Here is a 22,474-nt window from a genome sequence, read left to right on the forward strand (position 1 = left end):
GGTGCGGTTTTGCATGACTCCCTATGCTAAAAACAGCAAGCCATTTCTTCTGCCAAAAAATTGTTTAAATATGGATGTGGTAGGAACAAAGGGAGGAAACAATCAAGGACATAGAGGCTGTAGTCTTTATTCTCCAGTGACTTCTGGTATGACATGGAAAGAGTCACTCAACTTTTCTGTGTCTCAATTTCCCATCTGTAAAATGGGGTTAAAATACCTACCTCACAGGGGTGTTGTGAGGCTTTTAAAAAGAATGTTTGTAAAGTGCTTTGAGATCCTTGGATGAAAGGTGCAATAAGAAATCAAATTATTCACTTTTTTTAGCGCAATACAAGAGTACACTTCCATTGAGATGGCTAAAGGCTTCCAGCTCTTTATAGCTATTCCACATGCTCTTCACTATAATTTCCCTCCTGTCATTTGTTATATCTGCTGGGAGTTAAAAAGAACAAATTTTGCTATCAAGAATACCTAAATTGTCATTGTATTGTGCAGATGAGGGCTAAAATAATCTGATATTCTTTTTAAACTGTGTTACATATTCCTTGTTCATGCAACCCTAAAGCTAACAGAAAAAGGATATATGATAATTTTGTCTGCTTTTCACCTAAACTGGCTAACTTGTGCCTTTTTGAGACAAACTCAGCCTCTTTGCCAAATGAAAAACTGCAATTTGGGTCAGTGGTTACAAAACTTATGTAAGGGGTAGAGTAGGTGTTTTAGTCCTATATGCTTTGCAGTCATTTAACAAACAGCCATTAAACAGCACAGTGTAAAGGTAGTTACCAAGTGAAAGGTTAAATCTTAGAAATCACAGAAATGTGAAATGAAAGCAAGATTAGATTTTACAGAGGTGAATCAAAGAAAAGGCACATAGGTTCACGTAGAGCTGCTAGGCTAACATAGTTTCCAGAAGACCCTTAACTAATACACAAACTAATTCAGTACTTAAAATTTCAGTTTAATAAACAGATGACACAGGTGCTCCATTAGAGCAGGCTCAGCATCCAACAGACTGTTGTTGAGGAGATGACATAGTATACATAAATATCCTTTTCAGTAAAATGAACCTCTGCATGGAGATAAGAAACGTGAGCAAAATAGTTGTTAAAGAAAGTATATGCAAGAAAAGGCCAAAAATTAGAAGAGGAGGAATGAAACTTGATTAAAACATTTTGTTTTCCTGCCTTCTCATCCAGGATTCATGCTTTACACTTTCTTCTCCTCCACCACCTTTTTTTCTTCTTCTTTTTAGGATTGAACGGGCAGGAGAACTGAAAAGGATATAACCAAACAAACAGAATAAAAAATATTATAGTTACAGCTTTCACCCAGCTTCACCTACTCAAAAGGAATTTACATGTCTTCACTCATACAGTACGTGATTCATATTTTGACTTTTCACTGTTGTGGAGGCAAAGTATAACATATTCCTCCCATTGGTGATCATTTACATGACTTTCATTCATGTAAAAACAAACACAAACCCCCTTTTTAAAAAAAACAAACCCTGAAACTTTTCACATTTCAAAAGTTGGCCTAGAATAGTCACTGTGTACCTGAACAGTTCTCTGGATGGCTTGAGAAAATATGTTTTTTTCCCCACTCTTTATTTCAGTATCCTGTTAGAGCTAGATTTGGACTGATTTCACCAGTGTTTGTAGATATCTTATCCTAAACTTGAAGACACTGGCAATTTTGGAGCTATAGCTCACTGCTTCTTTAATTACTTTGATGTTCCTTCTGGTACATCTGACTGCCCATCAGACATAGTTACAAGAAGCACCCCACAAAAGCAGCAGTTTCTACTGAACAGTCTTCTTGGCATCAGGTTTTATCCTTAATATATAAATTAATGTGGGATTTGTTTGTACATTTCACTTTAGAAAATTATTATTAGTGTGTTAAAACATTTGCTTTTCAAATAACACAAACTAATTATCCAGTAATCCTTAACTGCCTACTTCTATGCAGTCATTCAAGATGGAAGTTTTTCAAATAGGAAGTGTAAGTGGCATCCCTTACCTTTACACTGAAAATCTTATACTCTGATATGCTTAATTTTGAGGGACTGAAGCGTAAATATGAATTATCATTATCTTGAGAACAACAGCAACTAAAATAAAACCACCTTTGATGATAAATAGGTAACCCACTATTGACTTGGAATATCTTGTCTTGTAAAAATACCATACATCCTTCTCTATTAATTATCTTCCCACTGTATTCAAGTAGATAATATATATTATATAATATTTTACCTTTCGAGCATTTTTTTCCCTAGATGTAGCCTAGTCATCTACCAGTTCTGCTGCTTAACTACAGCCTACTATCATCCCAGGATCCCTAACCACTGTGTAGAAGGAATACTATCTTGTAGCTGAAATATTAAGTATTGTGCTGTTGAGCTTTGTATTTAAAACTCTGATTTATTATCTTGTCCACTGACATAAAAATTATTTTTATCAAAAATTATTTCCTATCATCAAAATGTTAGTGTAAAAGCCACCTACTACCTGAAATTTCCCACTTTGGTTTGTTTAACCCAAAACATAAAAGTCACACTTTAGAAAATGCTACGTATTTAGGTGTACCAGTGTTGAAAATACATCTGAGCTGAAAAGATGCTATCAGTTGAAGGACTAGCTCTTGAGCAGGTGTTAATTGTCCTAGCTCTACTGGTTTCTTTCAATTTGCACCAGCTGAAAAACTGGCCTATCATATCAATGTAATGACAGATTTAGGAACTTTCTTTTCCAGTTGTGATGCAAAATATTTAAATATTGTTTGAGTAGCTGATTATCAAAATATAATTTATGAGACGTTCATTAGTAAATAATGATGAATGTATATGTGTTTTAAGAATGGGTCTAAGAATGACATAGCCTCTGAGTGAACATGAGATATCAGAAAATGCTCTCTGGATGATATTCATCTGGCCAAATATGGATATCTTTAAGGTAGGCATCTAATCTGAGTCCCTTTGTTGTCAATGAAGAGAAACAGGCACTTCTAGTAGTTATTAAGTTTATTCTCAAGAAGGTATCTTAACCAGGTCAGGTGGACTGTATCCTTAAAGTGTCTGCTTCTCTTACTGACTAAGGACGGGAACGTCAAATAACTTACTCGGATATAGATGCCTGCCTTGCTCATGTCTAAAGTTAGGTAAGATGAATCTCACCCTCAGGGCCTCACATTGGCTCCATCTTACTAAGCTGTCCCTCTATTATTCAACAGTTACTAAAACAAAGCTAAGTAAAATGTGGTAACTCTGCACCATTGTGTTACAATACACAGGACAGTAGCTAACAAACAGCCCTATCATACATGTATGACCATATCATTTGGGCTAGCGTATTTACTTAAATTTATATTGTGCATATAATTGCTTCTATCTTCCTTTCATGTAACAACTCTTTTAAAATTCTTACTTCTCCACGGTTTGCATAGCTAAACTGAGAGATTTTGATTTCTACTGGTGGATCCACTAAGTAAAATGCCATTTTGATCTTTGCATATATTTATTGGTTATCTAGTGTTAATGGTGTGTATGGTGTTAAAAAAGTGACAATTTCCTGCTTGGTGTATATTCTTTCTCTTTTGGTGAATGGCGTTCATCAGTAAGAGAATAAATCCAGTAGTACTCACTCCTTTGCCTTCTCCCGTATTTACAGGAAATACAGGAGTGAGAAATGTTGGAAACCTAGGCAATGATGTCATATTAGTAATATGATTGTAATAAACCCCATAAAACTGTAAATATAGAAGTGAAAGGAGAAACATAAGTATTTATGCCATAATATTTAGCAGTAGCAGTAATTAGCATTTTGATTGCCTTTTTCTTACCGGTTCTGTGAAAGAAATTCATGTGAATAGCAAATAAACCAAAATAGCCTTATGGACTATAGAGAAATTCACTTCACATGGGCCTTAGTGTTATAGAATTGCTGTATGATTAACAATATTTGAGATGCAGTTTGTTTTCTGTCCATGCGATTGCAACAACAGTTCCAATTGTAGCCACTTTTTTCTTTTCTTTTCCTTTTTCTTTCTTTCTTTGTTTCTTTCTTTGTTTCTTTTTTTTATGCAGAAGACCATCAAATGAATTGTCACAATACTCGAATAATGCAAGACACAGAAAAAGACGATAACAATAATGATGAGTATGATAATTACGATGAACTGGTGGCCAAGTCATTGTTAAATCTTGGCAAAATTGCAGAGGATGCAGCATACAGAGCCAGGACAGAATCAGAAATGAACAGCAATACATCTAATAGTCTGGAAGATGATAGTGACAAAAATGAAAATATTGGTCGGAAAAGTGAGCTGAGTTTAGACTTAGACAGTGATGTTGTTAGGGAAACAGTGGACTCCCTTAAATTATTAGCACAAGGACATGGTGTAGTGCTTTCAGAAAACATTAATGACAGAACTTATGCAGACACTACTTCACAGCAAGATAATAGGAATATGAACTTTGTAATGCTAGGGAAGCCTGTGAACAATGGACTTACGGAAAAAATGGTGGAGGAGAGTGATGAAGAGGTGTGTCTCAGCAGTTTGGAGTGCTTAAGGAACCAGTGTTTTGATCTGGCTAGGAAACTCAGTGAGACAAACCCACAGGAAAGAAATCAACAGCAAAACATGAACACTCGTCAGCATGTCAGGCAAGAAGATGACTTCCAAGGAAGAACACCAGACCGGAATTACTCTGATATGATGAACCTAATGAGGCTTGAAGAACAGTTGAGCCCCAGATCTAGGACTTTTTCTAGCTGTGCAAAGGAGGATGGTTGTCATGAAAGAGACGATGATACCACCTCTATTACTTCAGATAGGTCTGAAGAAGTGTTTGATATGACAAAAGGTAACTTAACCCTGCTTGAGAAAGCAATTGCTTTGGAAACTGAGAGAGCAAAAGCCATGAGAGAAAAAATGGCAGTGGAAGCTGGAAGGAGGGATAATATGAGATCATTTGAGGAACAGTCTCCAAGACACCTTTCTGGAGATGACAGGAAGCCTAAACCCAGTGACGGCCATGTCAAAAAGCCATATTATGGTAAAGGTAATATTTCTATATACCGTATGTTATGTCATGAGAAAGTGTGAGCTAACGTGTTAAGTTTTGCATAGAATTCTGAAATGAAGTTATTAATTCCACAAAATGGGAACTTTATTTAAATTGTAGTAGTATGGCATGATTGTAAAATAGCATCATGCTGTGGTTATAAAATAAATCATTCTGCGGTGTTAGAAATATGTACAGTATTTCAGTGAATATCATTTGGCGAAATTAAAAAAATAATTTTTCAGGGAAACAAAACAAATAAGAGATCATGTTGAAAGAGGCAAAGATTTTTCTCAAGTTTTTAATATATTTTATAGTAATAATTAAAAAACAATGAAGATAATTACGTTGCAAACTATATTGGAGAGTGGGGGTTTCTGTAGCAGGTAGTCAATCAGCTATGAAGTGCATATTTTACAGATTGGATTGGGTAGGTGGCATCGTGATTTATAAAATTATCACCAAATGACAGTTATTGATGAAGCCTCTTCCATCTAAAATGTAGAATTGCCTGATAGAAATTGAACAGTATCAGAATGACCGATAACATAAGATAGGGGCAGTGACTGCACATTAATTATCTTAAGATAGTAAGGTAATGGAAACCATTTGCTATGCAAGGCATGGTGTGGCCTGGGCTGAGATCAATAGCAATTTCTTTCTTATGTGCATTCCACTTCACTGGTTTCATTCCATTGTGGAAACAGTTAAGGTGCTGCCTTGACCATAATTCAATATAAAAGAAAAAAAAAAAAGAAAAAAAAAAAGAACAGACTAAAGGTTACCTTTAGAATGCCTTTTAATTTATGGGATTATCATGGTGATGGTGTGTTTATATTACCACACCCCTCTTCAACGTGTCTACATCTGTACATGTAGGGCCGTGTTGTATAAAGTGTTCAACACCTCCTGAGACTCATTGAACACCCCTGATTCCCATTGACTTTAGTGGAAGTTGAGGACGTGGTATTTCTTGGGAGATGCTAAGCAGGGACTGGGTTCATCTTGTATTTGTTGTAAAAATATTTGGTTTCCTTTCTACAACTGAGATGGTGGGCATTTTTCTCCTTTTTATAAATCCCTGTTTTGAAAGAGTAATAGCCTAAGATCTGCCTGTGACATTCAGGTAGGCAGACAACATCTTGGTCCAAGAAAAGTTTTGATCTTTTTTTACAAGCCTTAAAGAAAAGTAATTACCAATCTTTTAGAAAAGCATGGAAATTACTGATGTCACACACTCTTCTGCAATGTATCTTAGTGAAGTTTTGTTTGTTTTAAACGCCAATATATGGTCCAGTGAGTGCTGTAGTAATTTTGGGTATTTGGGGAAGACAACTTTAATTAGTGTATTACTGCATAGCCATGTGGATGTTGTGCTAAATGTTGTTCGCATATGACCTATTGTAGGTACATGTCCCTTTGAATATATGTCTCTAATAAAACGACAGAAAACATGGCAAACCAATATTAATTTTTGAAGAGCTTTTTAACTCTGGTGTTGTCCAGCCCTTCCAGTCTATGTATGCCTGGGAAAGCATTTATGCATGTAGATCTGCGGTCTCCAAAAAAGACTGTATAGTTTCTGACAGTAACAAAACCATGGACTTCCTATTTCAGTAAATTCTAGAGCTTCTTTGAACCATGCTATCTCTTGGGAGCTGCAGGTTGAATTGATAATAGGTCCAAACCCCAGCCAGGGACTAAATATAGTGGTAGTTTGGACCAAGAAGCTTTGTGGAGTGGATCGTTCTATGCTTTTTTAATAAAGGAAGAAAGAAAAACTTACTCCTTCCTTCCTTTAAGAAACATAGGAAACATTCTGGTAGTTGTTGAGAGAGGAAGCTTTAAGTAAGACAATTGCTTATATTATTTGTTCTCCACTCATATATTATCTTCCAAATACTCCTGGAAGAGATACTCACAGAGATGTATGATATGGTTAAGGGGGAAACTTTTTGGGTACACAAGTTTGCAGTGAGAACTACCTCCTGGCTTCAGGAGTTCTGCTTTCAGAGATTGCTGAAACAACTGTTAAGGGACCACTAACATTTTTTCCCTGCCATTTAAAGCCTGTTTAGGCTTTCTTCTGAAATTTATGAATTCTAAAACCTTTTGAGTCCTCTGACAACCTTCACTCAGGCAATACTCCCATTGTGGCAAGGAGTGAGGAAAGGTTACAGAACTAAATAAAACTATGCAAGATTTCTCCCAATTAGCAGAAAAGGATTTACGAAAGAGTATCCAGTGTTTTCTATAAAGTCATGGAAAGTTTAGTCAAATGTCTTCCATTAAAAGCAATGGGAAATTGTGCAAGTACAATTTTATGCAAGTTTTGAAATCATTAAGAATAGTATACAGCATCTTTTCTGACTCATTAGACCATAAAGGCTCTGAAGGATCTGATACATGCTATAACTTTATAGCATAAACTTGAATACAGAGGAGGATTTGCTTGACACCGTAGGATGTAAGTGTCCAGATCCTCAGCTGCTCTAAATTAGAATACCTTCTTTGACTTCGCTGGAGTTCTGACAATGTGGAGTAGCTAAAGTTCCTCTAGTTTAAAGTATCTAAAAAGCCATTATGGTCTATTAATCATCTACATTTTTTGCAGTCCTTGAAAATTGTTATATTTACATAATTTATATTTCATTTACATTACTTATTCACTTATCTAATACTTTTACACATCCCAAAGTACTTGACATGAAGAGTTGCTTAGAGTTGTGTATGTATGTAGCTGTGGGCTTGCTGTTCTAGTGGTCTCAGCACAGGCCTATCTGACAGGAATTCAAATCCCTCCTCTGACATTTGCTCCTTCTGTGGCCTTGGGTTTAACTTCTTGATCTCTGTTTCAATTTCCTGACATATAAGATTACGGTATTTCCAGGAGTGTTGTGATAACTGTATAGCACTTTGGAGATAGATTTGTATGTGTATTTATCGTTAACGAGCATGAAACAAAGAACTGTATTCTACAGTCAACATGCAGGTTAAGCAAAATAAAACTTTCATAATTAGGGATTCCATTTGCAAAAGACAAAGTTTAAATATCATATTAAAATTTAAGAATGAATTTAAGACATGGAGAGTCATTACAATGAGCTAAACAATTTTTCTAAAATGAAGGTGTTTTGGAAGAACTTGGAATGTAAAAGTATATCTCTATATACATACAAAAAAGCTACCAGAGGGGAATCAAGGAAAAATAAGTCCACAACTGAATGTGAACTCTGGATTGTATTGATTAATGCTGAAAAAAATGGGTTGTATGGGAAGTTCTGCAAGTACTGAAATTTCCACTGGTTGTACTGAGGGTTGCATTTGTTGAAGCTGGGATGGAATTTAATGTAAGAAAGACTTAATGGAAAACAAGTAGCAAAATCTTATTTTCCAGAGACGAAAGCATAAATACTGAAGCAGAGCAATGACAAGAGCAGCATAAAATGCTTAAATGAGGATAGCTCAGATTGGGTATTGAAAGGAGGATGGACTAAAAAAATGGAAGGGGGATGTTGGTTGATCTTGAGCCAAAATGGTAGCAGTTAAAGTATCCTGAATTTTATTCCCTTAATACTAATATGAAAATAAGCACTAGTCTCCAAAATCTGGCAACTGTGGTCAAGATTATAAGATGTAATTTGTATCATGTGCTGGGCTGGAAGAGTAGGGATGTTATTTTACAGATGTTCTGTCAAAGGAAACAAGCTGATGAAGTATGTGAGAAAGTTCTAGTTCAGGATTAATCTCACCAGCAGTTCCACTACATTATTGGCAGAAAACTTTATTTTGTTGAAAAAATGTCTATTTAGAGTTTTCATTGATTTGTAGACAGAAGATCCAACAACATTCTAAAAGATCATTAACCTTTTAAGCGTATGAATATTCAAGCATTATATATGCATGTTTGTAATGGCCCAAATTTACACAGCCAGTGATGCTTTCAGTAATTCTGATTACAACGTTTACCCCACCATAATTTATTGAAGATAAAGGAGTATTTACATAATTTCTACCTCTTCATAAGGAATTTAAAGAAAACAAGAGTCATCTCCTCAGTGAGCCTTGGAAAAGGGATTTATTTGTGCTGAATCGTTGAATCATTATGCTAAAGAGCTGGGTTTGCTACTCTCAGGACATTGAACTTCTATGACAGTACATTTGCAGACCTTAATACATCAGGCAAATAAGAATGTAAAGAAGGGAAACTCCAACTAAACAGTTTCCAAATGACATTACACCCTTGAGCTGATGTTTGCCAGCAGAACATTGATTGACAGTGGTATGGCTTTGCTATAAAAGGTCACTTTCCAATCACTGTGAATGGATATTGCTGTGATCATAGGAGCCTGCAGTCTGAAAAGAAGATAACGGGATAAAAGTGACAGAACTGTGTTAAGAAGTAGAAGGGGTTTTTTTCCTTCTAGTTTTCATAAGAACATTTACCAAAGAGTAAATGACATGATTAAATGAACCTTCTTACAGAAATGTGAAAAGCATCATTCACTTGACACATTTGTTGTAAATTATAGATCCCTCAAGAACAGAAAAGAAAGAGAGCAAATGTCCTACCCCTGGGTGTGATGGAACTGGCCATGTAACGGGGCTTTACCCCCATCACCGCAGTTTGTCAGGATGCCCACACAAAGATAGGGTCCCTCCAGAAAGTAAGTTCACATTGTTTCATGGAAACTGGGGATAAAACTACAAAGATTTTTCTAGCATGCTTTTTAAACCTTTTCTTTAAAAAATTAATTTCATTTTTCAGTATGGTTTGTCTCAACTTAGTCAACTGTTCTGTGTTATACTTTTTCCTTTATTCCATCATTTCCATTCTCTACTAACTTTTACACTAAAAGAACAACTTTTAAAGCTGTATTCTTTGATTTTAAGAATCCTAGGTTATTTTTAAATAGATATATTCAGTCAACAGAGAAAAAGGTTTCCAGAAGATGTGCACTGCTTTTACTTCTGCGTGCTGATGTCACATCAACTGTCCCTGTTGTCTCGTACAGGAGTAATTGTACTTGAAAAACTTGCAACCCCTTTCCTTTGTCGTTGTTGTATCTGAAATGTAATTTATATTAAACTAGTTATATTGTTAAAAATAACAATTTGGCTGTTTACTTAGTTACACAACTCAGGATTTTGAGCAAACATCCCCTGTCAGTCACATGGGTGGAATTTCCTGCCATGTCAGTAGATTCTCTGCAAAGGAGGTTCACCCATATGAGCTCACGGACGTTCACCTGAAGGCAGAGGGCTCCATTTCTGGAAGTCACCTCCTTGGCTGGTGGAATCGGCATAGTTCTGTTGAAGCTAATTGCTCTATGCTGATTTACACCAGGCAAGCGTCTAGCTAAGATCCAGTTCTCTTTTACACCAATTTTAAAATGTATTTATTCCATTGAAGCCTATGGACCTAAAATCCCCACTGTCCGTCAGCACTTACAGACCTAACCTCAGTGGATTTACAACAGCCTAAAGGAAATGTTATAAAGACAGTCAGGGCTAAAATGGTCCCCAGTTTCCAAAGGAAAGTAGATTCTGAAGGATAGGAAAACAGAAGTAGATTAGCACACCAAGAGTGGCAGACATAAAAAGTCTCCTCTTTCATGGTAGAGTGGCTTCTTCCAGAAGTAAAGTAATGAGGAAGTGCTTTAGGAAACTTTGCTGTAGCTTGGTTGATCTCTGAATACAGTAGAACAAATAGAGTAATTTATCTGCTTTGCAAGACCCTGTAATTTTCTGAAACACAAATATTTATTCAGTTGCTCAAAGTTCTCTGGTTTTACAAATGGTAAATAAAAAGCTCTTTAGAAGACTTTGTAAATCAAAGAAGAATATAGCTTTAAACTGTTTGCATGCTCTTGTACCTACTAAAATGAAAAAGGTGAGCTCATCTTTTTATTTTTTTCCTGTGATGTTGGCCTTGTGAAGCATGTTTCAAGAACAGCTTTGAATAGTAGGAATTTCAGAGTAAAGCTTTTGCATCTATACACATTTCAGTACACTGATGATGGGGTGATGATGATGGTTATCTTTTAATCAGTATACGTGGTTAAATTCTCAAGTCTCTGAACAGCTTTTATTCAGTTCTTAACTCAGTCAAGGAATTCACTGATTTTATTAGATCTCTTTTTGAGTGAGAACTAAATACAGGCTTCCAGACTAGTTCTTGTATGAGAAAACCAGAACTTTGCAAGGGCAGGATGGCCTTTTTCCACAGAGTGATGTACTGCCATCCAGCTCTGAGACATGGATTCAGATATGTCTCACATCATACAAAACTCTTTAGTGTTACCAAAAAGTTCTTGATAATTTGGCACTTCATAGCATGAGCTTTATGATTTAGAGGAGTACTGCTCTGAGCAGCCTTGGGAGTAAGTTTTCCATCCAGCTTGCAATGGATGCAGATGTAAATCAGTTTATTTGCTTAAGCTTGTACCACTTATTTCTTTTTTACACAGTTTTCTTTTTTTTTCCGCCATCCCTCAATTTTTTAAGTGCTTATTTTTAGTTTTTAGTCTTTTGAAAAAAATTTCTATCCATTGCAATTTTCACATCTGTAGAGAATACAAGTAAAAATTAAAGGACCAATTCTGCTCGTCATATAGATACGAATGATGTATCTATGTGGAAGTGGGCAGAACTGGCCCCTAGCTTAATTCGGCTGTCTTGTAGTTAGGGTTAAATTCTGTTTAGGGTTGTACTGAGGTGTGTTTCAGATAATTCAGTGTTCTACCAGTATAACTTGAGAGCAGATTTTCAGCTCTTGAGTTTGATACTGTGTGTATAAAGCTATGTGTTATGAATGCATACATTTTCTGAAAGAATTTTTCTAGTCTGTAATTTTGTGTTGGACCGTTGCTAGCTCACACTTTACTGTTGAGCTGATCTTTGCTCAGTATTTTTGTATGAAGAAGATGTTGGAAGTCTTCTGCTTTGCTGCTGCACCAGAGATGCATTTGTTTATAGGTCCTGTAACCTTCATAACTTTCACTGTTGCCCTGTGTCAATGAGCATAGGGTCACGATACTTACTTTCCTCATCAGGCTTTATTGGCTATGTGTGTCACGTGTACTTTGAGGAATGCTGGTTGTTAATGAATCCTGCTTTGTTTTAAAATGGTTTCATATATACTGGGATTTGATTTTTTTTTCTTGTTTTCATACTCTGCTGTTTTCTCTTACTCTCCTTGTCAAGTTCTTGCCATGCATGAAAATGTTCTTAAGTGTCCTACACCAGGCTGCACAGGCCGGGGCCACGTAAATAGCAACAGGAATTCCCACCGAAGGTAAGGATGCCGTCGCTGGACGCCAATCTAGAGGGGACAGTGCCTCCGAACTGCAGCCCTTCTAGCAGTCCATTGGCGGGGGGGGTGTGAGTGTGTGTTTCGTTGTTTTGTTCTTAAGATTGACAGATGGTGCTTCGTGTGCTTTATCCATTTTAAAGAGTAACATTTATTCATGTATTTTCTGAGGAGGACGAGTGTGCGTTTGCTTCAGTATGGATGAATTGATCCACAGAAGACATTTTAAGCATCCTTTAGCTTTTTGGGTGGATTTTTTTTCTTTTTGTTTCGATATTAGCTGAACAGCAGTATATGAGACAAATACGAAACAAGTGGTATGACTCCTTATGGATATGTTGCAGGGAGGAGGAAGAGTCTGCCAACATCAGCAGGAACTAGGGCAGAGTTCTTGTTCTCACACTTCACTCTCTTCAGGGATTATTTTATAGTGCATGAAAAAATCCACTCTACTCCTAAAAATGATTTTTTAAATATATGAGAAACGGCATTTTAAGTACACAGCCATTGTAAGAGTTAGCTTTCCTACTGACCACAGTCTCAACCCCGAAGTCCTTATTCAGCTAAAACTGAATAAGAATTTTGCCTGTTTCAGAAACATTAAGAAAGCGTCTCATTAAATTTAAAAATGAGAAGCCAGAAATGTTAGAGGTAAATATTCTAGCCAAACAAAAGATCAACAAAAAAAAGCTACTTTTCTATAGTTTCCTAAGATGAGTAATAGATTCTTACACTAGGGATGCCATTGCCTATTAAATTCTGTCAAACAAATAACAAAATTATTAAAATGTTACTATAATTTTTAGTACGTCATAATTTTCCCGCAGAACAACAAGATCTTGCTTATTTCTTTACAATTTTAAAAAATCCAGGAAACGTGGGTAAGAGGGTAAAAGGAACTATGCAAGCTTCCTATTACTGAATTCCTTTTTTTTACTGTTAATTGTAGCATGAAGGCTTAAGGGACTACACAGGTACGGGCTGTTCAGTCTTCTCAAGCTCTGCGTTACTAGAGCCCCTCATATTAACTGCATGTCTCCTGGAAGACTCTTGTGGGTACCAACCCATCTGCAATAAGCTCTGGTACCCCTTTCTTCTCTGCAGTGATGCTGCCAGTAGATGCAGCAAAAACCTCTGAGAAGGCTTTATGGGAGTTACTGCTGCTTGAAGCAGCATTCACTTCTGGCTGAATATCTACTAGACTATTTGAGGTGTCTGAAGAAGAGCATGGCAGTGGAGCACAGCTGCCCTCTGGCATGACTCCAAAACGGCACAGAGCCCCCTCACCCCTCTGCAGAACTAGGGCAGCGAGGGAGGGCTGGGGGGGAGCAGTCTGAAGGCTGTGCTCACCTCTTTCTGCAGCTTTTGGGGCATTTTGCTCTGCTTCACTTTTTTTTACTCTTTTTTTTCCCCCGTTATTTCCTGTAGAGAAGGGAACATCTGGGAATGCACTGATTTGCCTTTCATTTTAATTTCTTTTCCTGTGGAGAACACAGAGAGCTGCGGTCACATAAGCACGCAATAGACTATGGCAAGAAAAGGACCCCCTCCCTTGTCAGGTCACAGGTTTTTACAGCTTCACTAAGAGCACCATCTGCTGGCATCAATATATTTATTTTTCCCTGTTCTAAATCTTTTCCAGAAGAATCAGGCTTATTATTGTCACTTCAATATAGTTCAGCATTTGCAAATTTAATTGAGTTTCAATTCAAGTGCAGAAGTTCTTTTCATGTTACATCATCTACTATTAGGAAACATACTTTAGTGGCTGAAATTCATGAGCAAACACTAAGTATAACATAGTTGAGATGTAGACCTAGAGACCCAAGGCCAAATTTTGCACTCAGTTATATGACTTGCAAAAAGATTGGAGTTAATGGAGCTGAATGAGGTGTGAAGCAGTGCAAGATTTGGCCTATATAGTGTTGTCATTTAATCATCTTCAGGAGCCATTTCATTGGCAACATTTGTAGATGCATAAAGGTCACATGTCTGCTAGCAGAGCTGCACAGTAGATTCCAGTTTATATTCTCCTCTCCTACTGGTATGTCCACTGGCTGACATCCATGAATAATCTACCCATGTACAGTCAGAGAAGAAGAGCAGATGTAAGATCTACCATGCAACTTTGAAAGCAGAAGAAAGGAAGTCTATTCTAGAAAAAATACATATGACCAAAAAGCTTTTGGAAACTCTTTTCCTTCAGATTCTTCCTGATGCTGGCTAAGGAGGAGAAGGAGTAATTGGATCAGTGCTATAATGTGAAACTACGCAGGACAAGACAATTAAATTTCCTTTCTGTAATTGCAGCCTCTCTGGATGTCCTATTGCTGCAGCAGAGAAACTGGCTAAAGCTCAAGAGAAGCATCAGAACTGTGATGTGTCAAAATCAAACCAGGCATCAGATCGGGTTTTAAGGTATTAGAAATCACTATAATACTTATTATTATGCAGAATTCATCACACATTCACCTAATCTGAGAATTTATATTTATATACGTTGTATATACATATATATCTCCTTTAAAGAAGAGTTAGAATTAGGGCTTCTGGATCCAGTTCTCACAGTGTATATTTCCCACTCAATTTACATGGGGGAGGGTTGGTATTTATTTTGGCAAATACATGTAAAGCTGAAAAGCTCATTTTTGTCTTAGGCATTGTTTGGTGTAAAGATGACTGCTGGAGTGCAAAGTCTAAGAACAATGTGAAAAAAGTTGGTATCTTTTGGGAATAAACTAATATTTACCGGTAAGTCTTGGTTTTTTCAGCAGGCTTTTACTAGTAAATATCAGTTTAAATTAAACCAGAAGCCCTATTTACATTACCAAACTGGTAGTACACCTTTTGGCAGAACACTTTGGAAAATGCCAGGTAGAGCTTAGATTCCAAAATAAGGTCAGGCTTAGTTCTTTGTCTCTGTTCCCCCACTCACTGCCAGGAAGGATGGAAAGAGAGAGAAATTGTCCTAAATGTTCATTCAGGAAGGACCTTGAACCAATTTGACATAATTATACCCCTTTTCTTCATCCATATAGGATTCTGCATTTATCCAAAGCTGTATCCAGCTTTGTGCTATTGTCTCCTCTTTTGAGATATGTGGGTGGAAAAAAATATTATTTCTAAGGAGCTGAAGTGTGAAGGATACATGTAAAGGAACTAGACTTCTGCATGATTATACCAGCCTTATGCTGATGATGCCCCAAGAGCTGCAGAATTTCTCTGTGGATACTGATATCTGTGGGCTGGGATAGGTACATCCCTCCCAGCTGCCTCGAAGAGCGTGAAGGAAGTACCACAGCTTTAGTTCCCAGAATTACCTACTTATCCCATAGGTTTCTTAGTATTTAGCTGTCTTCGAGATTTAAAATGATAGGGCTGCTTAAAATGAAAGTTTTCTACTGTATTATCAACATCATTCTTTGAATATTCTCTTAAAACTTCATCTAATCTTGATGGTCTTTTCAAAAACCAGTCTTTCCATAGAGCTAAGAACACAGAATTACGGTTCACATCTATGGAAGATTTTTTGTCGTGCCTGTTGACTTTGTTTTCTTTCCTCAGATTGTTTTTGATGGGCTTTATCTTAACTGCCTGTAATTCAGATCGTACAATTTTTCATACAGCATCCCAGACAGCTTTCTTAGAGAAGGGTTCTTCAAAACTTATTAATAAAAAACACCCTTTGAGGCAATAACACAGTTTCTCACTTGATGGAAAAAGACAGATCAAAAATGCAGTGGCTTTTACCACTGCTCATTAGAGGGAAGCCACTGAAGTCAGATGCCATACAAAGAAGGCAACTGCTTAAAAGCAGCATCCGGTTTGCTGGCAAACTTCCTAGGAAGTTGCGCTGCAACCTTAACTTCGCTTGTGAGCCTGCCCTGTGTTTCAGATTTTATAGACAACTCAGATAATGCTTTCATCTTGTCTCCTGCTTCCCTTTTACCTTCAAGTCATTGAAGTATTTAAGATGAAGAATTTGGGAGCTATTTATAATATTTGCATGCAGGCAACTGATGGGCAGACAGAGATGTTCTAAGAGTAAATCTTGAATATTTTTCTTCATCCCAGTTGCCAACCCACCTGCATTTAAAATTTCTTACTTAAAAAGAAATCAAATTCATAGGACTTCTGTTCCACAGAAATTTTGGATTTGTATTGAACGTACAGGATCTGAATTGCATTTTTTTAGCTAAATATAGATTATCTTGAGACAGGATCAAAATATTATTCATATCAGCTCATTGTATAAATGAGCCCACTGTATTTTGTGAGGAAGAAGTGTCTAAAGGAATGAGCATACATAAATCAAAGGGAATAGTATGACTAATATGATTTCTTGGGTGATCTTTACATATATATCCTGACTAAATTCTATGAAAATAAATTCATTCAGAAAAACATAATATTCAAAACCTATTTCTTACTATTTATCACATTCCATTTTGTCAGTCAGCATGATGATACTTCTGGTCTTGACTGAATTTATGTTCCTATGAATGTTCCTTCCATTTCCTCTGGTTATAAATGCAGTAAAGGAAAAAAAGAAAAGAAAAGAAAAAGAAAAAAGACTTGATTATCTGATTCTTCATTCCAGCAGAAGCACCTCAGGTGTGCTGTTCCTCATCTTTACCTCCTTCTAAATGCAGTAGGTAGACATGCAGCACTGTGTAACATTTGCTCCCTATGACCCAGTCATATAACACTTTCTCACATAGGTAAGGTTTGCAGGATCTGACCTTCATTTATCTGCTTTGAGAGCTGATGACTTCTGTGTCCACATGCAGAAGACAGCGTGACAGTGGAGGACTTCACTACAGCATTCTTTCACTGAGATTTCACAAGTTTCTCCAATGGCCAAATGAGATCAGTCAGGGCTTCTCCTGACTATCCTCCCTGATCCTAAATGAAAGAGAAATTTAGCTGATACAGTTTTATTCTGTACTCATTCACAGGACCTTCCTTGAGGTGTGTATCTGTGTATCAGGAATCGCAGCTCCTGCCAGAACCTTGCATTTAAGGGTGAGCAGGATCTGCAAGGCAGCAGCTCAAAGTCAACAGAGATTGTGAGACTCTCCTGTGTATTTCTCAAGATGAACATGGATTTGTATATTGAGGGATGAAACAGGACTAGCTCCTTTGGAAAGCATATAGGAAAACAGCATACAACTCTGTTGAAAGAAATTCAGAGGAAACTCCATTAATTAAGTGGGGCTTCCAGCGCTATTTTTTCTTTTTGACATTTAAAGGAACTTGTCCAAACTTCTTCTGTCAGTCTGCTTGCCCCTTTTTAATTCACCTTCCAAAAGAGAAAATGTTTGCTATGTGATGCAATTACATGGGGAAAGGGAAACCCTGAAGTATTTTAAAACAGAATTTTAAAATACTTTTAGCTACAGGATACCTTTAGTGCTATTAGAATTAATTTTGTCTAGGCTTTGTTCAAGAAAATATATATTGTTTGTCTGCTGAAAATAACCAAACTAAGCAAATGCAATAATATATTGCTGTCTCTTGAGTACAAGAAATAACTAAGATTTTCTAATCTGAACTATAAATTATGCACAGACACAGTAAACTGAACTGCATCTAACAAACTTTACATATCTTTAATTTCTAGGCCCATGTGCTTTGTTAAGCAATTGGAGATCCCTCAGTATGGCTACAGAAACAATGTCCCCACCACCACACCCCGCTCCAACTTGGCCAAGGAACTAGAGAAATACTCTAAGACTACGTTTGAATATAACAGTTATGACAACCATGCCTATGGCAAGAGAGCCATAGCTCCCAAGGTGCAATCCAGGGATATATCCCCCAAAGGATATGATGGTAGGAGGTGCACACTCTTATACGAGAGACAAGTTTGCAGTTAATCATGTTGTTGTATATGTAAACATCATACAAATAAGACATATTTTCATGTTCATATAGTATTATGAGGAATGCTGTCATGTCTAAGTTATTTTAAAGGCCTTTTTAAAAAGCGTTGTTTTATACGGTGCTTGCTTCAGGATTGTTGCACTGGCAAAAGAACATCTCCAGCTATTAAGCTCCTGGGATGTGTTGAGATCGCAATAAAAGCTAAGTAATAGAGCTAGTCCTTATGCTGCTATCTGGGAGACCTGGCCTCAAGGGTCACATTAGGATTCTCGCTTCTGTACAGTAGTTCAGGTAACACATAAAGATAACATACTTGCTCTGTGGGGATATGGAAGTAGAAAACCTGGATCTCATTGCACTTCAGAAATCACTGCTACTTACTTAATGAGGCATTTCTGCTCATTTTGTCCTCAGGAATACACTTGTTGAATTCTCTGGAAGACCTAACATAAGTAACATGTTTAGGAGTAGGCTGAAAGTGGCTTCAGTTCAGGAGAAGACAATGGATGGGGTCTGTCAGGCAAGAGGATTTTTATTAGGGGAGAAAAATGAACTGCAGGATAAAGAATGAGGATTTGGATTGTAGCTTTTGAGGACATCAGGAATTTTTCAGAGAAATACAATTATATGTGTATATATATATTAGATGTGTGTGTGTGTTTATATATAAAACCAAACTGTGCCTTTATCTTTTTCTTTTTTTTCTTTTTTTGAATGTTAACAGTTTATTTTTTTGTTAAAATGTTTGATACTACTCACTGACTACCATAGGAAATTTCAGGCAGGTGTCAGATTTTTGTTTAGGAAAACAGAAATAAATATACTAGATAGAACAATTTATGCTGTTATGCCTGAACACAGACTCTGACATTCAAAAGTAGGTAAGTGGAGAAAGGGAAAATTGCTACAGCTCTTGCCTTCATCTTTCTGATATTTTGGATATTTTGCTTTCTCAGAATCAACAGGCATGTTCTTGCACTATAGCAGACAGGAGAAGGGTTGTGAAAGGCAACATATTTTTGAGTAAAAGTGCCCTTTTGTCTTCTCTCATACACTTGTCTTGTTTGCCTGTATCAGAATAAGGGCTTGAACATTATTAAAGGTAAAGCACTAACTGTGGTTAGTAAGCTAATGAGTGTACATTAATATAAGGTAAATGAGATATTAACTGTTGTGTATATGCTCTGTCTACTCTTGCAGAAAGGAAAGAATCAGAGTATTGCTGGGGATCCTGTGGACATGCGTATTTTCAGATCAAATTACTGATGCTTAAGCAACTGATATATATTTTTCTCATTTAAGACCCCTTTTCAGCAAATAATTGCAAACTCCACTTTTTTTCCCAAATACCAGAACTTGAAAATACATATAACATTAAACACAAGTTTAACAATGGCCTTAAATAATGAAAGGCTAGGGTGATACAGGTCATTGTCTTTATGCACACTCATCTTCCTTTGATAGAAATAGGAATTTTACTTGGAGATAAGATAGGGATTAGATTGCTTCACTGCTCAGTAATGTGAGCCAGGAGGACTGAGGGACACTGTATACATGTGATTCATGCTGGTACAGCAAGTATATGTGGTTCTTGTGTACTCAGAACAGCTGAAGCCCATTGTAGCTGGAGCAGGTTGGTTGCCAAATGAAGGCTAATTCCCTATGGATTTATTCCATACCCCTGGCTCTGCAGGAGGCGGCACACGCTGTACCTTGTTCCAAGTGATGTGTGTGCTGTTTGGCCAGGCAGATATGCCGACACGGTCCCAGAGGTGGGACCTAATTTGAGTTTTTCTTTGTACCTATCAGTGATTTTCATAGAACCTTTAGGATTCACAGCTCTCTGATATTCCATAAGCACTCCATCATATTTGGCTTAAATTGGGAAAAAGTTTTGAAGTTCCTCAGGAAAATCAGCTAAATTCATAGAACGATGAACTGAAATCCTGGGCACGCTGATATCGGTCAAAGTTTTGGTGCTGACTTTCAATGGGACAAGGATTTTGCTGACAGTTATTGTAAATAATTGAATATGAAAGAGTTTGCAGGAAGAGGCTCTTAACTTAAAAGAGCCACTTCTCCTCAAGAAACTTTGCAGTATTTCTAGGTGATTTCGTATTTGTGTGTAAAAAAAAATTATTAATTGTTGCTACTAAAGCCATTATGGAGGTACAGAGTGCACACCTATTATGTATGTCAGCAAACACATTTGTAGAAAAGCAGATTTAGTTCTGAAAAGTCATCCTGAAAAACCTGAAAGTAAGCCTAAGGTTTTGGGGGAACTTGCAAGTAAACAGCACTTTAGTTTTTCTGACTATTTAAGATGAGACACATAGTCTAAGGATCTGAAAAATCAATAACATCATGTCTCAATCCTCTTTTAATTGTAAGCTAGCACTGTATTTTCATTGTCAGAGAAAGGGATTATATGTTCAATAAGTGTATTGTTGTGAGTGACATGAACATAAATAGCTCCTTTGGATTGTTTTCTTGATTTTTTTTTCCAATAAGCTTTAGTAAAAACCAAACAGATAATGGATACTTTGTATTGTGGGGTAGGATGCTCCGATAATTCTTGAGAAGTCTTGTGTTTGTGGGCTTGTTTTTCCTTTGAAACCAGTTTTATAGTGTATTGGATGTTGGGCTTATGGTATACAGCAGCAGAGATAAAAACATCTGGACACAGCAGGTAGAGGAGACAGCAACCCTTTCAGTTGCTCAGATGGTGGCAGGAGCTCTTCTCATCCCACCGTTAGGACTGGGGCCTTCCATCAAAACACTGAGAAAATGTTAGGAGTGGGATTCATCTGACCATATCTAGACTTTTATAATGTCAGTACCTACATCTGAGATCGTCACCCCTTTCAGATCCAAGGAGAAAGATAAACACTTCTCTGATGCAGTTCATCTCCTCCTGAAGTACGTATTTAAAACTGGTCAGGTGAATCAATGCCTGAAAGTTCCTATTTTTTTCCCCTGCCTGTAGAGGAAGCTTGTAATGACTAGGTCAGGTATCTGAATTAGGTGAGATGCATCTCTTACTGTGCAAGTCAGAAAAAATGTTGAAACTGTAATTAATTTACGTAACATATTCAGTGTTTAGGCAATACTGGGGATGAGGGTGCCTGGGCAGAATTTAATTCCACTCCAAATATCTTAGTTTTGTCCTTTATGTTGTTGGGATCTCTCCCACTCCTCCATTATTAATTAGCAAGAGGAGCCTGTAGACTTAGAGAGGTTCTTTGTAATCAGCCCCCAGGCATGTCTGATGGGCGGCCAGTATGACTCTGCAGCTGGTTGGACCTGTGTCTGTTATTTAATGGGAAAGGTGTTCTCCACATTTGGTTTCACTCCGGATCACAAAGCATAGGAAGGACTGCAGAGTTTCCAAAACCTGGTGCCATAGAGTTGGGTGACATAGCAAGCAGAATTATCTGGTATTGAAACACTGCATCTTTCCCTTCGTTAGAGATCTACTTGATTTAGTTCATTATAAATTGGTGATCTTTGTTTCTCCTGAAAAGCTAATGTGAAATGAACAGTCTGGGTTATGTGACTCATCATAAAATGTACAGCTACAGTAAAGTTAAAATAACCATGGCCATTTCTCGCTAAGTGAGTTTTGCTTAAATTATTGGTAATCTAAAAGTTAATAATTGCGTAGCATGCTTATAGCACTTTACATCTTCAAAGTGTTTTGCAAGTGAATCACAACTAAATTTTAGAAGCAACTTTCTATTTATAGAGAAAATGAATTTGAGGGATAATACAGTTTGACCAAGGCCACAGAGGAGTCCATATCAGAGCCTGCATGAGTTTCTGATGGTTAGTCCTATGTATAAAGCTGCCTCTTTCCCTCCCTTTCTTTAGCAGACATTCTCATATATATAATTTCCCATGTAGTGTATCTCTTACATCTGTGTAAATGTGACCTGCTATGACAACACTAACATTTTTTGCAAGTGACAGCAGTCTTATTTGTTCATATGAATTTTGAAGGATATTTCTAATTTGACAAGTTCAGTGGTACAGGGTGCTTGCTGTGTTAACACAGTAGAAACTGAACTATTCAATTATTTCCTTCCTTAAGTATAGGAAAATTCTTCTGTGTCTTGGATACCATTACAAAGTAACAATGGCTAAATGCTGAATTTTTAATGACCACCACTGACTACTATATTAATAATGAAACTCTTGAGAAATAG

At 36.9% G+C, this 22,474-nt stretch overlaps 1 protein-coding gene across 4 annotated transcripts in view; it reads left to right on the forward strand.

The window, feature by feature from the left end:
- The window catches only part of MYT1L (myelin transcription factor 1 like), a 131,306-nt gene that overhangs the window by 46,046 nt on the left and 62,786 nt on the right, over window positions 1-22,474 (forward strand). For 3 of the 4 annotated variants that reach the window (XM_075497269.1, XM_075497271.1, XM_075497268.1), the window contains exons 5-10: window positions 4,091-5,062; window positions 9,604-9,738; window positions 12,278-12,368; window positions 14,694-14,801; window positions 18,007-18,218; window positions 20,992-20,994. In XM_075497269.1, coding sequence (XP_075353384.1) covers window positions 4,091-5,062; window positions 9,604-9,738; window positions 12,278-12,368; window positions 14,694-14,801; window positions 18,007-18,218; window positions 20,992-20,994 — 1,521 coding nt within the window. Of the gene's footprint in view, window positions 1-4,090; window positions 5,069-9,603; window positions 9,739-12,277; window positions 12,369-14,693; window positions 14,802-18,006; window positions 18,219-20,991; window positions 20,995-22,474 lie in introns of all 4 variants that reach the window. The other variant, XM_075497267.1, reaches the window with a different exon arrangement.

This window comes from Mycteria americana, chromosome 3 (assembly GCF_035582795.1).
Source record: "Mycteria americana isolate JAX WOST 10 ecotype Jacksonville Zoo and Gardens chromosome 3, USCA_MyAme_1.0, whole genome shotgun sequence".
NCBI lineage: Eukaryota > Metazoa > Chordata > Aves > Ciconiiformes > Ciconiidae > Mycteria > Mycteria americana.